Raw genomic sequence first — 24,930 nt, forward strand, 5'->3', positions numbered from 1 at the left:
TCTCTCTCTCTCTCTCTCTCTCTCTCTCTCTCTCTCTCTCTCTCTCTCTAATAAACTCATCGACTAATGCTGGACTAATATATCTGTGTGTGTGTGTGTGTGTGTGTGTGTGTGTGTGTGTGTGTATAAGAGAGTGTGTGTGAGAAAGTGAGAGATACATGAGCACCACAATGAATAAATGGGTGAGTACTATGGTCTGGAGTCCACCCTTTACCCTCCCTCCCTGGGGAGAATGAGCAATTCCTGAACCAGCATTACAACCAGAATGTGTGCTGGCACCACAACTACATGAGTGTGACCACTTTGGCTGAGTTGGGGAACAACATAACCATCAGTATCTAACGCCCCCAGTCATTATAATAGTAATAGCTGCAAAGGAATGAAGAGATTGAAAGGAGGGAAATGATAGACTCATCTCAGCAGATGTAGTGAGCAGAGTTAGTTGTAAGAGGCACTGCTAAGACTATAAAGAATTAAAATTTTACTATATATTGGGGCTGGAGCAGTGGCACAAGTGGTAAGGTGAGCCAACCCATGGCTTCAGTTTATTCGCGGGTCGTGGAAAGGGCCTTCAAGTATGAAGAGAATGGGAGAGAAAGAGGGACCACCAAGGCAAAAATTCTGATCAAGGTGGCATTTATTTTCAGAACTAACAAAGCTTATATAGTAAGAAATCACAAAGGGAGGGTCACGTGTACAATGCTTTGCATTCTTTCCAAACATTCCATGTTAGCCCGTACCTAGTGCAACCATAACAGCTCCTGTGTTGAAGTTGTCCAGATCATCCCATTAGGGAGTACCTAGATGCCATCAGCGAATTTCTCAGGCTTGCAATTAGTGGTCTGCATTATTTTATGGCCATCTGACATGTATTCAAGTTACAGTTCAACTAGAGGACAGGCTTGCAGCATAATGGCTGCTGTAGTCTAAAATGGCTGTGCTCATGTCAAGCTTCTACAAGGAAGCACTGGCTCCCAACAGTAAGGCGTCTGACTTGCCCACATAGCCTAGGACAGACCGCAGTTCGATCCTCTGGTTTCCCATATGGTCCCCTAAGCCAGGAGCGATTTCTGAGCACATAGCCAGGAGTGATCCCTGAGTGTCACCAGGTATGGCCCAAAAACCAAAAAAAAATTTTTTTTTACTATTTATTAATAAATAGTATCAGCTTTTTACTCCAAGCCATCTATGTATTTGAGAACCTATAGTAAAAAATGGCAGGGGAAAACATACTAATTTAGGTCTGTTACTATAATGAATATACATTTAAAATAAAATAAAAGTTTTTCTGTTTCTGTATGTGTATGTTAATTTGAAAATGTAATTTAAAATTGTCTTCAGAAAACACTGAGTTTGAGTCTTGGGAACTAAACTTGTTATTTCAGATTTTGCTTTTACTATTGACTCTTTTAGTTGTAAACACAGAATAATTGCTCACCAGACATGGTTTTCATTGCTTCAACTTGTCCCTCCCCTTTATTCCTTACATGTGGATCATGTGTGATGGTTTAGAGTTTCTAACAGGGGGATACATCTATTATTTAACTCTAAGGAATAGTAATCTGTCTGGGCACACCATTTTTTTAGAATCAACAAGTTAAAAATTAAGCAGTCTAATTTTGCACTTCTATCCATTACAGTTCTGCTGCTTTTCATTCTCATCGTAATCTCTAGTTTTTTAGTCTCTTTTCATTTTATTTAATTTTGATCTGATTTACATTCTTCTCGGCTTCAACCCAAAGACATACATTTCTGTGATGCTCTCACAGGACCTTTAATGGCCTCTGACATACCTGTCATGAAAGTCTTCAGTAATGATCACTATCTCAATGTCACACAGTCATGGCAATTCCCTACTATATGTATATGACCTCTTGCTTGAAATTTTTTTTCTTATTTATTTATTTATTTATTTTTGGGCCACACCCGGTGAAGCTCAGGGGTTACTCCTGGCTATGCGCTCAGAAGTCACTCCTGGCTTGGGGGACCATATGGGACGCCGGGGGATCAAACCTCGGTCCATCCTAGGCTAGTGCTGGCAAGGCAGACACCTTACCTCTAGCGCCACCGTGCCGGCCCCTTGCTTGAAATTTTTAATAGGTCTTAAAAATGACCAGAGTAGTGAGAATTAAAGGAGATGATAAAGCATATCAATTTGATAAAGTCAAATTACCACAGTCTCCTAGGTGCTCATCTCCTAACTGGGTATTTCTAGCAGCACTCTGAGGATTCTTACTGGCTTTGGTCCATTTTTGACCTAGTTATTAGAATAAACTTCCTAGGACAATGAATATATCTTCTACCAACTTTTCTTCTGTTATCTTCATTGATTTTTAGCACTCTGAAGAATAAAGTCAAAATGTTAATAGTGACTTTATAGAATTATGGTGTCTTTTATTGGATTCATACTTATCCTTTTAGATGTAGGAAAATGTAGTAGAAAATATATTTAAAATGTCTATTTTATACTTGAAGCTTATAAACTGTTTTGCAAGTTTGTGATATATAGTGTTCTAGAACATAATCTATCTATACAATATATGATAATTAAGCTGATAGAGGTATTGATGTAAGAAGAGGTGGAGACATAAAAGCTACATGCAAATCCCGAGTGGAAAAAAATTAGGAGGGCGAGAGGGAAATTGGAGATGAGAAACGTGCATTGATTAAGGGCGGTGTATGTTGTTTGAAACTCAATCATGAACAATTTTGAAACCATGGTGCTTAAATAAAGTAATAAAAATAAAGCAAAAGAGTACATATGCAATAATTTTAATAATACAAAATATTTTTCATTTGATGAGAGAATGGTTGATATTTAAAATTTATGGAAGATGTTGTTTTTTAAATTAATTTGTCAGAAGAATATAAATTCTGATTCTTTATAGGAAGTAGAAAATTGCTATTTTTAATTTTTTATTTAATATTTTCACCTCTGTGTATAAAACAGTGATACTATTTTGTCTATATTCCATAGATTTATTTATTTGTTTAATTTTGATTTGGAGAGATATATCAGTAGTGTTAGGCCTTGCTCATGGCTCTATGTTCAGGAATTACTCCTGGCAGTGCTCAGGGGACTTTATGTGGTGCTGGATTTGAACCTAGATAAGCACTTTAATCCCTGGACTGTTTCCCTGGTCCCTCAAAGTTTAAATTTTTTAGAAAATTTCTCCTAGATCAGGGGTCTCAAACTCAATTTACCTGGGGGCCGCAGGAGGCAAAGTCAGGGTGATCCTTGAGTGCAAAGTCAGTAGTAAGCCTTGAACATTGGGGGGTGTGACCCAAACAACTAAAACAAAACAAAACAAAAAAAAGATTCCTCTAGGGCAGGGCCACAAAATGTTGTACAGAGGGCCGCAAACGGCCGCAGGCTGCGAGTTTGAGAACCCTGTCCTAGATGCTACTCACAAGTAATCTTTCTAGATTTAATAATAGGGTATATATGAGCCTCCCTGGCAGTTTTTTTTTTTTTTATCTCCTTTGAGCACATGGTATGGGCACACATGTTATGGACACAGAGTTATGAGGGACATTGCATTGTGCATTATTCTTAGGAGAGAAAGGATGCTGCCAGTTGTAAGAGGATTATACCTTGTGGAGAGAGTACACAGGTACAGTCTGTGTTCCCCACCACCTGAAGTTAGAGGACAAAGTGCTTACTCCACACTGTATGCAAACTATATTCTCTTGACTTTAAAGTTAAAAATATGAGCTATGAAGATAAACCTTTTTGAAGAGGGTTGGTTTTATAATTTTGAAAAATAAATGAAGGCTTTGATATTTCTTTTACAGAGCATATTTAATTTTGATTTTAAAAGTAGGTAATAAATTCTACAATAAAAAAATCAAAACGTAGAATGCAGCTTTGTGTGGAAGGGCCTGGGTTTGATCCCTGCTACCAAAACAAATTAATAAACTCAGCATAGAAAATTATACTTTGAAGAATCTTGTTGCTTTTCATGGCTGCATCAACCTCATTGCCACCATTTCACAGTCCCTATTATTAGATGCTTTTATTATTTCCCTTATTCTTTTATGTTTTCTGATATATATACAGATTAATGCAAGTAGTATTCTTTGTTTTTTTTTTTTTTTTTAGGAAAATTCCCAGATGTACCAAGGTAGACCTTGCAACAATATGTACCCTAATGAATATTTTCCTCATGGGATAACAAATGGAGCTAGTTGGTATAGTGTCCCAGGTAAATACTGTTTTTTGGATTTGGTTTGGGGATATAATAGGCAGGGGTCAGTGCTTACTCCTGGGTCTGTGCCCAGATTGGGGCTTGAGAGGATCATCTGTGGTGCTGGGGATCAAATCTGGATAGACTGAGTGCTGGGCAAGTTCCAGACCCATGAGCTATTTTTGTTGTTGTTTGTTTGTTTGTTGTTTTTTAAATTTGTTTTACAGCCATATCCATCAGTGTTCAGGGATTACTCTGGGCTCTGTGCTTCAGGAATCACTCCTGGCAGGTGTGGAGACAATATGATATGCAGGAATCAAACCCAAGTTGATTTGTGCAAAGTAGATGCCTAACTCACTGTACTATTGCTCCTTAACTACTGTTAATTTAAAAACTACTATTTTTTAAATTAAGGCCAAATAACTTGCTCGATTTTTTTTTTCTGCCCTCTTGAATGGCAATGCTTGAGAAAAAATCACACCTTAAATACATTGTTTGAGTCATTTTAACTCTCCTATTTTTAATGCACTTTGATTATTAAAAATCATGTATTCATATTTGATGGAAGTATCACATCTGACTTTAGGCTATTGCAAAACACTTCAGGTGTGTTAATATGAAAAGTGTAAGTTATACTTGAATTTTTCTTTTTGTTTGTTTGGGGCCATACCTAGCAGTGGTTAGGTCTTATTCCTGGCTCTGAGCTCAGGAATGACTCTTGGTGGGACTTGGGGATCTAATGGGTACTGGGGGAGTTGAACCTGGGTTTTACTGTGTGCAAGGCAAGTACCCTACCCACTCTATTATCTCTCTGGTTCTTTTGTTGTTTTTCTTCAGCAGGTGATTTGCTTTTATCATAGAAATCAAAGAGTGCTCATATTAATTGCTTTTCTAACAGTACTGAGAGAAGATAAAATCTTTTTTATTAGGATTGCTATTTACCTTTGAGGTCTGGGCTAATTAAAACTTTTTCAGTGCTATTGATTTTAATTGCTTTATCTTTTAGGTGGTATGCAAGACTGGAATTATTTACAAACAAATTGTTTTGAAGTGACAATTGAACTAGGTTGTGTGAAATACCCATTTGAGAAAGATTTGCCAAAATATTGGGAACAGAATAGAAGATCTCTACTCCAATTTATGAAGCAGGTACTTATTCAGAAGTGACATGTAGTAATTTTTCCAAGGACAAGATTTATCTGTACATGCGGTTTTATGGGATGATTTTAGAATACAGTTTTGAATTTTATTATTTATTTATTTATTTATTTATTTATTTGGTTTTTGGGCCACACCTGGCAGCACTCAGGGGTTACTCCTGGTTCTGAGATCAGAAATTGCCCTGGCAGGCTCAGGGGACCGTATGGGATGCCAGGATTTGAAACATTGCCTGTGCTGGAACGGCTGTTTGCAAGGCAAATACCCTGCCACTGTGTTACCACTCTGGCCCCACAGTTTTGAATTTTAATTTGGTCTGTTAAGGTTTTAATGTACTGATATAGAAAGTTCATTGATGAAAATGAGTATTTCAATGTGTGGGAAAGAGTTGGAAATGATTAAGTAATGTGCTAATGTTTTCTGAGTGGCTACTGATCACTTTTACCCTATTTTTATAAAAAAAGTTAACATAAACTGGATGTACAGTTTACATGTGTACATGTACATGGTAACCAATTAGTATACTATGAGAAACATAGTATTTGATTAGCATAGCTAATATGGTTATTAGAATAATCTAATGCTTTGTGTCAGAATTTATCTTCATTCTTTTTTTATTGAGTGAAATGACATAAGCCAGTGAGTTTTTATACTAATTAAAAAATTTTATTAAAAATTTTATTCCATGGGAATGTTGCACCGGTGAAGGGGGGTGTTCTTTACATGACTGAAACCCAACTACAATCATTTGTAATCAAGGTGTTTAAATAAAGATATTAATATAAAAAAACAAAAATTTTATTCCTAAAAATTTTAATAAATAGAAAAAAAGTAAATAGTTATTGTTCATCTATATTTGATAATTCTTAAAATTTTGCTAAATTTGCTTTATTTCTATATGAATTATACATGCAAAGATATTTTTTGCTAAACTATTTCAATACAAATTCTAGGTGTTATCCTGACAAATACTTTAGAATGGCTCTTCTGAAAATAAGAACATTTTTATACAAGTCATGTCCAGATATTAAGATCTCATCTAAGAAAATTAACTATAATTTGCTAATATTTTCTAGTATCTAGTACATACTCAAATTTCTTACTTATGATGAGGATGAAATGGGATCTGCCAGAGGCTCTGGTGGAAGAGATGGAGCACCAGTATCATTCCCTTGCTTTTGATACCCTTTACCCTGCTTAGTAGAAGATAATAAGTCATTTGCTTTTTGACTTCTAAGTAAGAGCCCAATTTCTGGTTGCAAGACAGCAGTCATCTCTGTGTCCAGATACTTTGATTCTTTAAATAAAACTTTGCACAGCATTAAAATTCTTTAAAACAAAACATAACAAATTTTCCCTTTATGTCCCCAAAATGTTTGGTGTAGCTATGATTTAGAACCAAGATCTAATGAGGGTTCATATATTGCATTTGATTATTATATCTTTTTTGCTCATTTTATTTAGACTAGTCTTTCTAGTTTTATTTAAATGACATTTCCTTTTAAAAGAAACTAGGACAGGGGCCAGAGATAGCACAGTGGTAGGACGTTTGCCTTGCATGCAGCCGACCCAGGATGGTTTAAATCCCAGCATCCCATTTGGTCCCCTGAGCCTGCCATAACTGATTTCTAAGTGCAGAGACAGGAGTAACCTCTGAGCGCTGCTGGGTATAACCCAAAAACCAACAAGAGAAAAAGAAAAAGAAACCAGGACAGTTTTATTGTAGAACATTCTGTAATTTGAACTTGTCCAATGTGTAAAGTTTAAAGTGTTACTTATATTCCTCATTCTAAACACAAACCTTTCCTCTGAAAACTAGCCTTTCAGAAACTGAAATTTTTATTAGACACGTTTCATTTAGCTATCTTTAATATTTAGAATTTCTATTTGTTCCATATGTTTACATTATTGACAACTTGTTGGATTAACCAGGTTCCTCCCTATTCTCCACCCCAGGTCCCTCCCTATTATCCACTCCAGGGTGTGGTATGGATTCTTTCTAATAAAAAAAAGTCCCAGGTCTTAGGAAAATGCTCTCTTGCGTTTCTGGCTTTCCACCACTGAGCTATCTGCTTCTTAGGAGCAGAAAGCTTGTGTGTTGGAATTCCTGAACCTGTTTCACCCCCTTCAGTGTGTGTGGATTATTTCCTGCATCGGCGTTTGCTTCCAAACCCTTGTGTCTTCAGTGTCCTGGCCTTGTAATACAAGGCTTCCATCACAGTTGGCGCTTGAACAGGGGCCTCAGCCAATTACTGGTGAGATGTTAATTCTGTGGCTTTTTAAGTGGATTTCACTGATGTGGGCTTTTCAGCTTGTGTCTATTTGGTTCAAAGTTGTGACAATGGCTTGGTTTTTGGTTGAGGGACCCTGGCCTTTTCTCATGAAAATTGCTTTCTTTCTTCCAACAGTCAAGATAAAACATACTGATGTAGTAATTTATGCATTGGTGGTTCTAGTACTATGTTCATATGTTTCATGAGATGTGAAAATTGTGGGCTGAATACTCTAACTTAGCATTAAAAGTTTCTGAAGCACTTTCTATTGTTTCTAAAAAGCCTATAAAACTGAAAAATAGAAAGGCATATTTGGTTATTACTCATGGTCAAGCCAAGAACCCCAAGGTTGATATTCTGCCTTCAGTGATAGGCCAGAAGAACCTCTAGTTGCTTCACCCAAAGATATTGGCTTACAAAGTGAATCAAATTTAAAAAACAATATTAAAATGGCCCAATCAGAAGCTGAATTAGAAGGCAAATGTAAAGGTTATCACCCATTTCTCCCCCCCCTCCCCCACAGCTCTTTAGAGAGTGTGGAATGGATCCACTCCCCGCTCAACAGCTACTTATTGGAAGATTGACATTAATACAGAATCGGAAATAAATCTTCCCCATCAAGAAAACAATCAACCACAATGGTTAAGTCTTAGGGAAATTGCACTAACAAGTATCAGAAACAAATTCCCCCATCAGGAAAACTATCAAATTTGAACTTACAAAGATTTAAATATGGATTAATGTGGTCGATTTAAGAAAGCATGCTTGAAGTATGTTACTCTTTCTCCATTTTGTGTTGAAATTTTTGGTATCTGGAGTGATGGTGAATTTGGACCCACCAGAATTTTTACACTGTAGCAAAAAACCTGTTTGAGTGCTTCTCAATGGTTACAGTGCAAAATGTGGTTCCCTGATGGTTCTAAGAATAAAACTAATAGCCTAGATCACTCTGGAAAAATGGTTGCAGGAGTCACTTCTTATGAGATATACTGATAGGAGAAGGGAATTTCACAGAAATAAGTAAGCAGGCAAGACTACCCCATCCTGTTTTGAGACTTGTCAGGGAACTTGCATTGAAGGATTGGGAAAAAATTGACTCTGACACCAATTACAAGGGTAGTTATATAAAATTTTTTTCAGGGCGCTATCAAGCCATATGCAGTCTTTCTGGGAAAATTGACAGATGCTATCAAAAGGCAGATTAAAAATACAGGAGTTCAAAAAACTCCAGAACAAAATCTTTGCCTTTGATAATGCCTATGGAAATTGTCAGGCTATAATATGTCCCTTCAGAGAGAAGATGTTACAGACCTTACAATTATTGTCCCCCCCCCCCCCACACACAAACCCCGTCACTGCACATTTAACTACATATGCTATTCAGATTCAAACTCCAGGGAATCAGATCAGTGACTTTCACCCGAGGAAACCACCTGGACCTTGCCCAAGATGTGGCAAGGGATTTCAGTGGGTGAGAGACTTTTAGTTTAGACTTTTAAAAGGGTAAAACAAATTTTGTAACTTCCTTATGTTTTGCCTTGCAAATTAGAAGCATCAAAGAAGGGGATTTTGGAAGAACAAACCCTGAGGCTTCTGCTAATCTATTTATAGCCTTTACTGCTAAGCTTAAAGAAGAAAATCCAATGCTAACCCTTGAAATTCAGGGCAGGAAGTTTGAAGGGATGTCTGACTCGGGGGGCCAAGTCTCAGTAATTGTATCAAAATTTTGGCTGCATAACTTGGCATTGCAAGACATTCCTTATAGTTTTGAAACAGTAAGAGGTATCCCATCTCCAAATTATGTTAGCCAGAGTGCTAGGTTCCTGAAGTATATAGGACTGGAAAATCAACAAACTGTTTTCTTACTATACATAGCTCTGGTTTTAATGAACCTATGGGGGTGTGATTTGCATAAGTAATGGAGGGCTGAATATCCCTCAACCAAACCCTTGCCATCACACTAGCTCAGAGTTTTCCTTTTTAATTGGGGCCACTTGGTTAAAGCGCCCAGAACCCATCCCAACCGAATGCAAGTCCAATTTTCTAATCTGGATTCCCCTGTGGCCCATCAACAGCTTATAACTAGAGGTGTTTAGAAACTTAGTAGAGAAATTGACTTAAAAGTGTTTTTATAACATTTCCATTCACTCAAAAGACAGAAAGTGGTTTGCTTTTTCTGTTTCTTCTCTCAACAGTAGGGCCCCTATGCATCAGTTTAAATGAACAGTTTTGCCTTGGCATGGTGAACTCACCTATCATGTGTCAATGTTTTGTTGATGCAGTTTTATGTCCAGCTTGTAAAAATTTTCTACAGGCATATTTGATTCATTACATGGATGACATTTCAATGACCAGCCCTACTTATAGAGAATTACAATGTGTTTATGAATTTGTTGTTAGCTGCTTGCAGGGTGCTGGTTTAACAATAGCCACAGAAAAATTTAGACTTTGCCTCCATTTCAATATGTGCGTTTTGTATTGGAGTGTACTTTATTACAGTCCCAAAATATTTCTGTTTATCGGAAAAAATCTAAGCATTCTTAATGACTTTCAAAAACTCTTGTTCGATATAAATTGGATCTGTCCCTCCCTTGGGATTCCAAACTCAGAATTCAGAAATTTATTTAGTCCTTCGGAGGGAAATTTAGATTTAAATAGCCATACATGTTTAACTCAAAAGGCCCAACAGGAATTGGATTTTTTCATGGACTAACTTCAAAAGTCCTCTTTCCAGGTTCATACCTGGAGAGAAGGTGTGGCTTTTCATTTTCGCAACCCCTCATTCTTCTATGGTGATATTGCTTAGCTGTACCTTATTTGGAATTGATTGCTGCTCTTATCATCAAAAGTAAGGCTCAGAGTAATTTCTTTTCTTTTTTTTTTATTTTGTATTGATCCTGAAATAATTGTCCTGTCAATTCCAAAAAAGGAAATAGAATGCAAACTACTTCTCAGTGACCCCTTTCAACGAGCCCTGATTTTTCAGTAGAAATTTCCTCCCATTATCCTACTGGAAAGGCCTGGGATATTTTTAAAGGACACACTTTGTGATTTCCTCTTTTATTTGCTCCTCCCCTATACCTAATGCCCCTGTGTTTTACATTGACGGGTCATCATCAGGAAAAGGCAGTATCACTGGCCCTTCACTGACCAAAACAGTATATACTAATTACTAGTCTGCTCAACAAGTGGAACTTGCTACTTTAAATTACTATCACATGTTTCAGAGCCATGCAACGTAGTAAACGATTTAGCTTATGTAGTAGAATTGTTCCCAGTTAAAGTAACAGCCTCTTTAAATGCTCATAACTAGGTTGTTCAAGCTTGCTGCAGCAATTACAAGCCCTTCTGCAAAAATGTTCTAAGCCAATTTTTATTACTCACATAAAAGCCCACTCTGGCCTCCCAGCGCTGATGGCTTTTGCGAATGAAACTGCTGATTGTATGGCCATGCCAATATTTTTTTTTTTTTTTTTTTTTTTTTTTTGGTTTTTGGGCCACACCCGTTTGACGCTCAGGGGTTACTCCTGGCTATGTGCTCAGAAATCGCCCCTGGCTTGGGGGGACCATATGGGACGCCGGGGGATCGAACCGCGGTCCGTTCCTTGGCTAGCGCTTGTAAGGCAGACACCTTACCTCTAGCGCCACCTTCCCGGCCCCGGCCATGCCAATATTTAAGTTACCTGCAGAAGAACATGCAATGATACAACACTCACCATTTGCATGTGAACTATTATATTCCATGGAGGCAAGCCAAATAGTTGATACATGTACCATTTTAGAGCCCTTGAATAAAAGAAGAATGTAGCTGGGGCCAACCCCCAGGATTACAGACTATTGAATTATGGGAAATGGATATTATACATGTTGACTTTCCAAAGAAGGGGTGATGGTTAGTGGTGGATATTTATTCCCATTTCACAGGGGGAGTTCCAGTGACTTCTGAACAAGCTAAAGCTGTTTGCACCTTCATGCTACAATGTTTTTTCTTTGAAAACAATCCCACAATCCATAAAGATGGACAGTGGCCCTGCCTACACGAGATAAACGTTTCAATCATTTTGCAAAGAATGGCAAATTAAACGTATCTCTGGAATCCCCTGTAACCCACAGGGACAAGCCATAGTTGAAAGAGCTCACAGAACCCTCAAAACTGAATTATCAAAATAGAGGAAAAGGGAAATGCCACCCACGGACATTTTCTCTTTACATTTTTACTAAATTTCTTAAAGTTACCACAAGGAGAGCCTTATATAGCTGCAGAAAAACACTTTAAAGAAGATGCTCTGGACCAAAAAAAAAAAAAAAAAAAAAAAAAACCCAAAAAACCAACAATTCACCTCTTAGAGTAAAAATGGATAATGATAATAAAGCTGGTAATCTCTTTTGAAGAAAAGGATATGCTTATATTACTACAAATGACAACCCTGATAGAAACTCTGGGTTCCACTATGTCTTGTCAGAAGCCAGTTTCTCACAAATGAATAAACTCAGACACAAATGCATGATAAGACTGATAATACTGCAACCCCCTTTCAGAACCAACACAGATTACTCTAAAGGATGAGAGCAGGAAACAAACTGCGACCTCAACAGGTAACCAGGTCAATAACCTTACATCACACAATGAGGTAGACATTATCAGGAGTGGAAATGACCAGAATATCAGTTCTATAGATGAGGTAATTGGTCCTGCTCTCACCAGACTTCATAATTTAGGAAACACTTGTTAAATGAACTCAGTACTACAATGCCTGTATAATTCCAAGTTTGATTGATCACTTTTACCAGAACCATTAGAAGGATGACATTAACAGGTCAAATCCTTTAGGACAGTGGTCCTCAAACTATGGCCCGCGGGCCACATATTGCATTTGTATCTGTTGTTTCTTCATTGCAAAATAAGATATATGCAGTGTGCATAAGAATTCGTTCATAAGTTTTGTTTTTACTATAGTCAGACCCTCCAATGGTCTGAGGGACAGTGAACTGGCCCCCTGTTTAAAAAGTTTGAGGACCCCTGCAAGTTTAGGATATAAAGAAAAAGTGGCAGAAGAGTTTGCTAAGATTATAAAAGTCTTGTGATCAGGACAACACATGTATATAAATCCAAAAGACTAAGATGACCATTGGGAAGATAAATGACCAGTTTGCAGGATAGTCAATAGGATCCACATGAACTAGTTCTATTCTTAATGGATGATCTTCATCAGGACTTAAATAAAGATGATAGACTTACTAGACATATAGAGGAAAATAGTGATCGTCTGGTTAACTTAAAAGCCATATAATAAGCTTGACAGAGACACAAGCAGTTTGAGTCTATAATTGCTACACTTTTTCAAAGCCAGGTAAAATGTACAATTTAATGCCTCATCTGCCACCAAGAACCTCAGACATCAGAGATCTTTACTCTCTTCTCCTTACCTTTGACATCTACAGATAATTGCATGTTGCAAGGTTGCCATAAAGTGTTTTTTAAAGAAGATAACTGAGAAATAATAGAATATATTGCAGCCACTGCAATACACAACACGATTCCTCAAAAAGGACAGAAAATTGGAAATTATCACCTGTGCTCTTAATACACTTGAAATGCTTTTTCTAAGATGGCAAGGTGAAAAAACTATGTAAAAACCTATGTAGACTTTTCTTTAGAAAACCTTGATTAATGAAGGTTTACATTATGAACACAAAGAACAATGCCAAAAATACAACTTAATTCTCTTTTTTTAACCAATATGGTGAAATGGAAAAGTCATTACCCCAGACTGTTATAAAAATACAAGGCAACATTGGTTTAAATTTGGTGATCAAGAAGTTTCAGAAATCTCCAATTCAAATAATGTAAAATCTTCAGCAGCATATATTTTTTTATACTCCAAAGAGATCTGCAACTGATACAACTATTTAAATTAGCAGATGTTCAACTGAATACTCTTTAGATATGTCTATAATTTCTAACTTTTTTTTTTTTACAAACAGGTAACATTTAAAACAATTAAATGAACTTTCCTATTGAAATCTGGGTGCCCTTTTACTTTTTCAGGTTCATCAAGGTGTGAAAGGATTTGTTTTGGATGCCACTGATGGCAGGGGTATATTAAATGCCACCATTAGCGTTGCTGAAATTAACCATCCGGTGACAACTTACAAGGCAGGAGATTACTGGCGTCTTTTGGTTCCAGGAACTTATAAAATCACAGCATCTGCTCGAGGGTGAGTTATTCAGTACAGTCAAAATCATGTACTGGTGATAAGACAAATGTAGTTCCTTTGGAAGATGATTGTCAAAAAGCCCTAAAGAGTTGCTAAGCAACCTTGAATTAAATAAATGCTAGAGACACACCGGACTCACCCTTAGTGGCATGTTAATGAATGTTTAGATGGAAGAAATATAAAATTACACAGTTTGGACAGTAGTCTCTTGTACCCTCTTCCTTCAGATCTCCTGGCAGATGTAAAGACATCTCTGACCATATTATTTCCTTCCTTCCTTCCTTCCTTCCTTCCTTCCTTCCTTCCTTCCTTCCTTCCTTCCTTCCTTCCTTCCTTCCTTCCTTCCTTCCTTCCTTCCTTCCTTCCTTCCTTCCTTCCTTCCTTCCTTCCTTCCTTCCTTCCTTCCCTCCCTCCCTCCCTCCCTCCCTCCCTCCCTCCCTCCCTCCCTCCCTCCCTCCCTCCCTCCCTCCCTCCCACCCTCCTTCCCTCCCTCCCTCCCTTCCTTTCGTCACACCCAGCAGCACTCAGGGGTTCCTCCTGGCTCTACACTCAGAAATCGCCCGTGGCAGGCTCGGGAACCATATGGGATGCCGGGTTTCGAACCACCATCCTTCTGCATGCAATGCAAACATCCTACTTTTATGCTATCTCTCGGGCCCCACCATATTATTTTCTTATGAATAATAACTCTGAGAAGTCCCCGATTAGTTTGAAAATAAAGACTCCTAGTTTGTGTACTTCTAGTCTTGACCCATAAATGCTGTTGCACATGCTCATCCTTTTACAAGCCTTTAAGTTTGTTCATAAACTGATACTCTGTTTGCCTTGTCACATAAGTGAAATATTTATTTTTGTTTCTATTTAAAATTTTCCATATTAAAATAAAAAAATGTATGGAGGTCATAGTGATATGATTGTGGGTAGGGTACTTACCTTGTTTGTGGCCAATTCAAAAGCAATTTCTGGTACCCAACGTGTGTGATCCCCTGATTCTTTCCAGGAATGGTCTCTGCGTACAGAGCTAGGTGTGGCTCTTTTGGTGGGTGTGCCTCAAAAAAATCAATAAAATAAATTTTATTTTCACAGAGATTTATTAAAAAAGGAAAAATAGAATTTCCTTAGGGGAACAAATGAATTTATTTCTCCTTTGTAAAGAGCTTAGAATTGAACCATCTGAAGGTATAATCTGAAACTCATTGCTTTTGTTTCTTTTTTTATGTTTTGATAAGTTTAATTTACTATAGGTTGTTTTCCTCCTTTCATTAGCACATTATTTTTCAAGAGTTAGTTTGAATTTATTTAAGTAAGGTAATGTACATGAACAAACTTATTGTTATCTTTTAAAAAAAGTGAATTTTAGTTATTTTGTGATTCATAAGAGCAGGGGTCTCAAACTCAATTTACCTGGGGGCCGCAGGAGGCAAAGTCGGGGTGAGGCAGGGCCACATAAGGGACTTCGCTTACCGAATATTCGCAATAAAAAATTGCATTAGTAACAAAAAAAATCGCAAAAAATCGCATTAAACATTTGCATACCCCGAACAGAACTGCTCGGGGTATGCGAATGTTTAATGCGATTTTTTTCTTACTAATGCGATTTTTATTGTGATTATTCGGTAAGTGAATAATCGCGAATACTGCGATATTTGAAAACTGGCCACAGGCCACAAAATGTTGTATGGCGGGCCGCAAATAGCCCATGGGCCGCGAGTTTGAGACCCCTGATAAGAGGATATAGTAGAAAATCATATCAGTGAGTAATGGTGTGTCTGTTCTGATTTTCTCTATGTTTCTGATTTTGGAGGAGTTTGAGAAAAACTAGTGTGGCAAGAAAATTTGATAGAATAAGATCACATTCAGTTATCATAAATTTAAAATGTTACACCAAAATATGGGCTACTTTTCTCACGGACTCACACATATCTGCACACCTCTTTTCCTCCAGTGCCTAGGATCTCTGGCTGAAGAAGTGTGGCTGACCTGTTTCCTTTATTACAGGTATAATCCATTTACCAAGAATGTGACTGTCAAGAGTGAAGGTGCCATTCAGGTCAACTTCACACTTGTGCGATCTTCAACAGATGCAAACAATGAATCAAAGAAAGGAAAGGGGGAAAGCACCCACAGTGTTGATGCCAGTGATCCAAATACTAAAGAGTTTGAAACTTTAATAAAAGATCTTTCAGCTGAGAATGGCTTGGAAACTCTCATGTTACACTCCTCCTCAAATCTGGCGCTCTACCGATACCATTCATACAAAGATTTATCAGAGTTTCTGAGAGGACTGGTGATGAACTATCCACATATTACAAATCTTACCAGGTAAGTTTTTGTCTTTTTTTTACTCTCTCCCTGTTCTTAAATGTTGTACTTAGCTTTAGCTGTACTGAGTAATCTTTATAGTTTTTAGAAATACTGGAAATTGAATGTATAGAGGAATGAACTTTATTTTGAAACATCTTTGCTTGGAAACCTAACATATTAAGTTTTGGAAACATTTACAAGGACCACAAAGGGAGAATTAATTGTTAAATAAGCAGTGTATGACCCAAGTCTCCATGAAATGTAAAATTACGTTTACTAGTGATTTCCCTTGCTGATTTCAAAACCACCATTTCCACTTCTCAGTTGTAAATTCATATTCTTATTTAAGATTGCTTTGCTTATTGTGTGTAATGGGAGAATTTGGAGCTAGGCATTCACTTAGAAGATATTAGATAACCTTTTTTTTAATTGGAAATGAAATTTGGGGGGCTGGGAGATAGTACAGCAATTAAGGCATGTGTTTAGCCTGCCATTCACCTGAGTTCTGGTCTAAGCACCACCTGGTTCTCTCAGACATTGCCTGGTAAGAGTTCTGGGAGGTCCTCAGCACATCCCAGGTAAAGGTAGCAGGGGCATCCCAGGCACTGCACCACAGGACCTGAGTAGCATTGCATCTTTGGGTCCTATATTGAACCACAAGCTAGATTGGCAAAGAATTGTCCCTGAAGTCTCCAGGTCTTCTGAGCAGCACATGGAAGCCCACACCCTAAAATAAAAAGAAGTTGAAATCTGGTTCCAGTTAATTCTCTGTTCTGTTAAGGCTGTGTTTCACGAGCTTTTGGAACCAGTGTGGTTGAAGGTCATGGGAAAACACTTGGTATTGACTAACATAAAACTGATCACTAAGACAGCTTTTACCTTATTTTCTAAGGGCTTTTATGCCTTCCTTTCACTATTTTAAGTCCTCTTTAGTTCTTATTACTATCAAATTACAGTCAAATGACTTGATTTCTATTTTTTCCTTTTTGGAGAACCTTTACATTTCACGCATATGTGAATGTGAATGTAAATATGAACATATTCCTAAACTGTGGATCATAACTGACTGAGTATTGGGGTACATAAAATATTTCAGAACTGGAGCAATGGTATAGGAGTGATGGTGGGAAGGGTGCTTGCTTTGCACTCTCCCAGGTTTGATGCCCAGTATCCCATATGGTCCCCTGAGCTTTGTCAGGAGAAATCCTTGAGTGTAGAGCCAGGAATAAGCTCTGAGCACCATCAGCTGTGGCCCAAAACAAAAAATAGTTCAAAATAATTTTATGATTATATTCAGTTAATGTTTGATTTATATATAAAGCGCCTTACCGCTTGTGCCACCACTCCAACCCCTTTATACACTTTATATACTTAAATACCTAGTGTCTTGTCAAAGTTTTTCAGGTGAAAAGTTTAAGAAGACTCATGCTACTTCACACCTAAGTAATACTTACTAGCCTTTCTTTTATTGTCTTCATTGGTCTTTTTAAAAAATTTTTTTTAATGGTTTTTGGGTCATACCCGGCAGCACTCAGGGGTTACTCCTGGCTCTATGCTCAGAAATGGTTCCTGGCAGGCTCAGGGGACCATATGGGATGCCGGGATTCGAACCACCATCCTTCTGCATGCAAGGCAAACACCTTACCTTCATGCTATCTCCCCGGCCCCATGGTCTTTTCATTTTGACAGTCAATTCAACTCTTTGAATACTTGTTTATAATGTCCATAATGGAAAGAGTCATATTTAATTTGACAGTATCAATTACCTATCTTTTTTAATTGATTAATTTTTTTGTTTTTAATTTAATCTGGACCACACTCAATAATATGCAGGGGACCATGAGATACTGGAGATCAAACCCAGGAATCCAGTTTATAAAACATACTATCTTCCTGGCCTTCATAGCTAATTTTCTGATATTTCTGTCCAGTTCATGTTTTAATATTGTGCATCTTGGTGCTATATAGAATGTATAGACATATTTATTTAAAAATAAATGAAAAATGGATTTATTTTTCTATCCATTTACTTAGGTTTTTTAAGCCTTCCAATTCACAAATCATTTCTTCATGAAATATTTCCAAATATGCAATACCTGAGAAAAAAAGAAAATGGGAAGCTTCTCTCCCTTTGACTTTAAAACATATTATAAAACTAGAGCCCAGAGACAGATGCTCAGATATATGGCTGGATAATTTTCAATACAGGAGATAGGTGGATGAAGTGGAATAAGGAAAGCCTCTTTTCGATAACAAATGATGTTGAAAAAAGTGATTAGCCAGTGCAAAATTAATCTAGACCCCTATCTAATACCATACACAAAAATTAATTCAAAATTAATTAAAGGCCTTGATATTTACCTAAATTCATTAAACATTTTGAGGTAAACATAGGTTTAATTCATTATGTTGACTTGTCAGTCAACATTGTCAGTGAGTCATACCATTAGTGAAGAAAGTAGAAGCAAAAATAATCAAATAAGGGGCTAAAGCAATAGGTTAGGCATTTGCCCTGTACACAGCTAATCATATATGAATCCTGGCATCCCATATGTTCCCTGAACACCGCCAGGAATGATTTCTGAGGATAAAGCCAGGAGTAACTCCTGAGCAACACTGGTTGTGCACCTCTCTCCCCCCAAAAAAGAGTAGAAACAGCCAGTGCTGTCAGGTACGTGAGGAAAAATGAATGTTCGCCCCACTGTTCATGGGAATGCCATTTGATTCAACTAATATGGAAAACAGCCTGGGGACTTCATATGATCCAACTTCTGGATGTTTACCCCATAAGCACAAAAAATTCACTCAAAAACATACTTGCATGCCGATGTTTATTTAACATTGTTAACAGTAGCCAAGATCTGGGGAAACAACTGAGTAACCAAGATCAAATAAGTTGATAAAGTTATGCTTATATGCACAATTGATTACTACATAGGTACTAGAAAAAGTTGTAATTTACTGCTATTTAGATGGAATTGCAGGTTATCAAGTTGAGTAAAAGTGATGAGTCAAAAGGAGAACAAATACCAAATCACCTCATAAATGAAAAATAAAGAAACAGTAAGGATAAACATAGTAAGATGGTGATGACAGACCTTGAAAAGAAATAGAACTGAGTTCACTAAGTGTGGGGCCAGAGGATAAGACAGGGTCTAGAGATAGTGGGGGGAAGCTGAAATTGTGATAGATGTGGTGTGGCAACTTTGTAATCTTGAAACATTAATATTAGCAGTGCCACTAATCACTGTAATATAATTTTATATGCATATATATGTGCAACAGCTGCCAATGATGGAACACAGGGCAGTTTTAATATTCTACCATTACAGACATTTAATATAAAATATCATCATGAGAAAGCTATATTTTTCTTTATTAATTTTTCTCAAAACTAACTTAGTTTTTTTGTTTCTATTATAAATCTCCCCATTTATCAAAAAAAGAAAGTAGGCATTAAGCTCAGAGTTCTTGGCCAAGCAATTAATGTTATATTATTACTCTAGGAACAGAATTGTTGTCAGGGATCAAATTCAGTGCCTGTACCCTAAAATGATTTTTACTATAATAATGGCATAGCATTTATAATAAAGTAAAAAGTGTCTAATTTACATTAGCTCAAAATATTTTAAGTAAGCTTTTCTATATTCTCTGCATTTAAATTTTTTTCTAGGATAAGAATTGAAAGTGAGGGAGAGAGATGATATGAGGTAAGGCACTTGCCTTCTATCAGGTCAACTTCTGTTCAATCTCCAGGACCACATAAGGTTCCCTGCACATAAGGTCTCCTTGAGCACTGCCAGGAGTAATCGCTGAGCACAGAGCCAGGAGCAAACTTTGAGCACTGCCAGGTGTGATCCTTCCAAATCCTCTCACCCAGAAGGAAAGAATTGAATGAGTTCATTTTAAGGATATACTTTAACTAATTAATACCAATTAGAGAAAATAGGATAGACTATTAGGGTAATAATGTTGTAATGACTGAATTTGGGCAAATGCTAAAGTAAATTTGAGACTAAAATTGAGACTTTATGTGACTTTCTTTTTGGTCAAGAAAAGCTGATTTTCTTTTTTATCACAATGATTCACTCTTTAAAGCCTTTTCAAAGCTTTTTATGTTTTGTTATCTCTTAAAACTCTTAGTTAGCATTAACAATAGTGCTTGATTATTTGCTGACTTTCTGTTGGTTTTTGAAAGTTTGGGACAGAGTGCTGAATATCGTCATATATGGTCTCTTGAAATCTCCAACAAACCCAACATATCTGAGCCTGAAGAACCAAAGATTCGTTTTGTGGCTGGTATCCATGGAAATGCTCCTGTTGGAACTGAACTGCTTTTGGCTTTGGCAGAATTTCTTTGCTTAAACTACAAAAAGAACCCAGCTGTTACCCAAGTAAGAGATAGGCTTATTTTAACCTGTTTTACATGAAAAAAGCTCAGTGAAATTTCAGTATTAAATCATTCAATATTTCATTCTTGTTAGATTTTTCATAAAACACTTTTAGTGCATTATAAACTTCTTAAAAATGGGCCATATTTGTATATATTTAATAGTGTGTTCCTGTTATATTTTTATACATAAAGAAGAAGAATCTAAGGATTGCATTCACCAGTAATGTTCTGGGGTTACTCCTGGCTCTACACTTAGGTAGTTCTTGGTGGACCATATGGGATTCTGGGGATAGAAGTTGAGTCGTGTGCATATAAGGCAAGCACCTTAGCTGCTGTATAATCTCAATTTTTTTTTCTGGTTTTGGTTTGGAGGCCACACAGTGATGCTCAGTGGTCACTCTTCGCTCTGTACTTAGAAATTATTTTGGAGGTGTTCTGGGGGGCCATATGGGTTGCCAAGGATTGAATCCTTGTTGGCTGCATGCAAGGCAAATGCCCTATCTGTTCTGGCCCCTACTCATAGTTCTATACATTCTTCTTCCAGTGACTTATAATTCAGTAAGATACTACATAGAAAAAAGAGGAAGAAGACAAGTAATATTTTTTATGAAATAAATACAATCTCTTAGCAGCCCAGAGCTGCTCCTTGCTAAAGTGTTTCTACTTCAGCTGTTCATGACTGCAGGAAAAAACTGATCCAAAGACTTATAATTAGAGCAACATCTACTTCTCTATGTTGTCCTAGAGAAAGGAAGAAGTGTGTATCTACCTAGAAACTAAATGGGATCATCTGTAAACAACTTGGAAAAGTTTATAATACTTATTTAATAAAAAATAATAATATTTGCTTAATAACAACAACACTTTATAAATGTAACCCTCAGTCCCATTATTTTATTATCTCCATTCCTCCAGTTGTAAAACTGGAGGAAAAGATATTTGAAATTATAGGAACTCATACAACTAGTAAGTGGTAAAACTAGGATTTAAACCCAAGTGTGTTTTACTCAAAAAATGTTATGCTTGGGCCGGAGAGATAGCATAGCGGTAGGGCGTTTGCCTTGCATGCAGCCAATTCTGGACGAATGGTGGTTCGAATCTCGGCATCCCATATAGTCCCCTGTGTCTGCTAGGATCAATTTCTGAGCACAGAGCAAGGAGTAACCCCTGAGAGACACTGGGTGCGACACAAAACAAAAAATATTTATGCTGTTCATTATACAGTACTGCCTATACAAAATAATTTGGAAAGAATTGTGATCATAATTAAGATCAGACAGGACCTAAACAGAAGGGTTGAATGAAATTGATTTAAATCAGCCTTAACTAAAGGTTATTTTAGTATTCAGTAAAGGAAATTCCATTGACTTTTCCCTGAGAACAAAGATATTTCTCAAAGACATTTTAGGGGTTCTATTTTAAAGTGAGAGTAACTTAGACTGTATTTATCAATTTTGGCTACACTTTGGAAGCATCTCTGTGGTTTATTTTAAAATATCATTTTGTGAAACTCACCCCAGAAACAACAATATTCCTTTAAAAGTGCCATACATTAGTCAAATAGTTAGCCATATATATATATATATATATATATCATTGTTCAAGACTATCTATATTCTAGAAAAAATACCCAACTAGGAATTTTTTTTTTCTTTTTGGTTTTTGGTCCTGCTCAGGGGTTACTCCTGGCTCTACACTCAGAAATCACTCCTGGCAGGCTCTGGGGACCATATGGGATGCTGGGATGTCCTTCTGCATGCAAGGCAAACACCTTACCTCCATGCTATCTCTCCGGCCCCCCAACTAGGAATTTTAAAACAAGCACATCAGGATTTTCCTCATTGGTCTATTTGGGCTTGTCCTTGATTGCTTTTGCTTTGATCTAAGGCTCACAATTATTTCAGAGTCTCTGGGAACGTCAGTTGTATAGTTTTTATGTTTTTAACCTACCTGGAACAAGAGAGAACTTTATGTATTTATTTTATTTCTGCCTTTAAATCTGTGCTTAATACAAATGAAAAAAATTGTCTGGGAACTGGAGAATGATTCCTTTTGAATCTGCATAGAGGTGATAAACTCATTACTTTGTTTTTGTTCTAGTTGGTTGACCGGACTAGAATTGTGATTGTCCCTTCTCTAAATCCAGATGGGCGAGAGAGAGCACAAGAGAAAGATTGTAGTTCTAAGACGGGGCAAACAAATGCTCGTGGCAAAGACCTGGACACAGACTTCACAAGTGAGCTTTGTTTTTCAGACCATTAAAATGCTTTGCAGGTAGTTTGTTTCCTTTTGTTAGGAGAATGGTTGTTTCTATTATATAGATGAGTAAAGAGGTATTTTCTTCTTTGTTGTTTTTGTTTTTGGGCCACACCCAGCGGCTCTCAGGGATTACTCCGGGCTCTGTGTTTAGAAATTGATTACTCCTGGCAGGCTCTGGGGACCAGATGGGATGCCAGGGATCGAACCTGAGTTAGCCACATGCAAGGCTCCGGCACCCAAGGAGTATTTTCTTATTTAAATTATGGGTATAACATATAAATAAGCACAGATATCTATCAGAATTTTTGGATATTACTTCTTTTAACTTGTAAAAATAATTCAAATTTAATTCGCAAATTAAAATTTCTTAGAAATAATATTTGAAGGGTCTTTACTAGATATATGAAATGTATGTTTCTCTCTACTCTCTCCCATCCATGTTATCTATATGTGTATATTATTTTAGAGGGGTCTGTTCCTTACTCAAATAGAATAATCATATAGATATCTCTTCTGTAAAACTTTTATTAAATAAGCACTGATATCTTTCCAAATAGGTATTTACAGATTTATAACATTCTTAATATATGGTAAATTAGTTTAATATTCACACATGTTGGGGCCGGAGAGATCGCATGGAGGTAAGGCATTTGCCTTGCATTCAGAAGGATGGTGGTTCGAATCCCGGCTCCCATATGGTCCCCGAGACTGCCAGGAGAGATTTCTGAGTGTAGAGCCAGGAGTAACCCCTGAGCGCTGCCGGGTGTGACCCAAAAACCAAAAATAAAATAAAATAATATTCACATATGCCAAAAGTCTTCAACCATTTTTCTACTCGTGGGCATTTAATTTATTTCTAATATTTTGTTCTTGCAAATATGAAAACACCCTACTTTCTGAAAATCTTGTTTTATTTTCAAGATATTCCTTAAATTTTATTTTACCTTTTTTTGGGGGCCACACCTTGTAGTCCTCAGGGATTATTTCTGATTCTGTGCTCAGGGTTTACTCCTGGCAGTGCTCAGGAGAACAAATAGGATGTTGAGGATTGAACCAAGGTCAGTACCTTTAATCCTCTGCTATCTAAACTCCCTAAATTATAGAGGAGAAAATGACCATCCTTTTTTTCTTCATTAGGTTTTTAAAAATTTGCTTTTAACCTTTACACATTATCTTGAAGTATGTAAAGCTGAAAATAAACTACCTTCTGGAATGCGCCTTTTTTGCTTGAAAAAGTAGTTTAGGGCATAATAAAATTTAGACTATCTGTAGATTGTATAAGTCTGCCTTTTAGTTCAAGTAGGGAATACTTTCTTAGCCACTCATGCTAAAAAAAAATTGAAGTTTATGTTTTTTAATTGACTTCTTATTTTTAGGTAATGCGTCCCAGCCAGAGACTAAAGCCATCGTTGAAAACTTGATTCAAAAACAGGACTTCAGTCTTTCTGTTGCTTTAGATGGTGGTTCTGTGTTGGTCACATACCCATATGACAAACCAGTACAAACAGGTATGTGGAATGACACTTTATATTTATACTATTTCAGCTTAGATAGGAGAGTCCTGTTAGATATTGTCTCTCTCAATATTTTTTTCCAAATAGTGAGCATTTAAGCATACTCCATGAGCAAATTATCAACCTACTGTTATACATATATATGTATATATATGTATATATGTATATATATGTATATATATGTATATATATATATAAAACCTACTGTTATACATATATATACATATATATGTATAACAGTAGGTTTTATATATATATATATATATATATATATATATATACACACACACACACAAACACACACACACACTAGTTCAAATAGTTACTTAGAAGAAGATCAAATTTAGTGGTGACCCAGCTCTATTGAATAAACTTTTCTTACCATACCTATTCAAGGTAGTCCATAAGCATTTCTTAAATAATGATTATGCCTGTGATAATACTGGAAATACAATAGTGAACAATAAGACAAATTCTGCCTCATCTGAAAATCATGAAACTTACATGAAACTCATATAACCAATTATTAGTTATTTAGAATTGCTTCCCCTGCCTTAAATTCTTGACTGACTATCTCTCATAATTTAAACTGTTGCATGTGGCATCTTCCTTGGGCCACTGTA

The 24,930-nt window shown here is 36.7% G+C and overlaps 1 protein-coding gene across 1 annotated transcript in view; it reads left to right on the forward strand.

Moving 5' to 3' along the window:
• CPD (carboxypeptidase D) overlaps positions 1-24,930 on the forward strand; it is a 71,280-nt gene that overhangs the window by 36,281 nt on the left and 10,069 nt on the right. The window contains exons 9-15 of the mRNA XM_049789691.1: positions 4,103-4,205; positions 5,194-5,336; positions 13,668-13,837; positions 15,836-16,159; positions 20,340-20,535; positions 22,635-22,770; positions 24,170-24,301. Of these exons, the coding sequence (XP_049645648.1) occupies positions 4,103-4,205; positions 5,194-5,336; positions 13,668-13,837; positions 15,836-16,159; positions 20,340-20,535; positions 22,635-22,770; positions 24,170-24,301 (1,204 nt within the window). The remainder of the gene's footprint in view (positions 1-4,102; positions 4,206-5,193; positions 5,337-13,667; positions 13,838-15,835; positions 16,160-20,339; positions 20,536-22,634; positions 22,771-24,169; positions 24,302-24,930) is intronic.

This window comes from Suncus etruscus, chromosome 1 (genome assembly GCF_024139225.1).
Source record: "Suncus etruscus isolate mSunEtr1 chromosome 1, mSunEtr1.pri.cur, whole genome shotgun sequence".
NCBI classification, from domain to species: Eukaryota; Metazoa; Chordata; class Mammalia; order Eulipotyphla; family Soricidae; genus Suncus; species Suncus etruscus.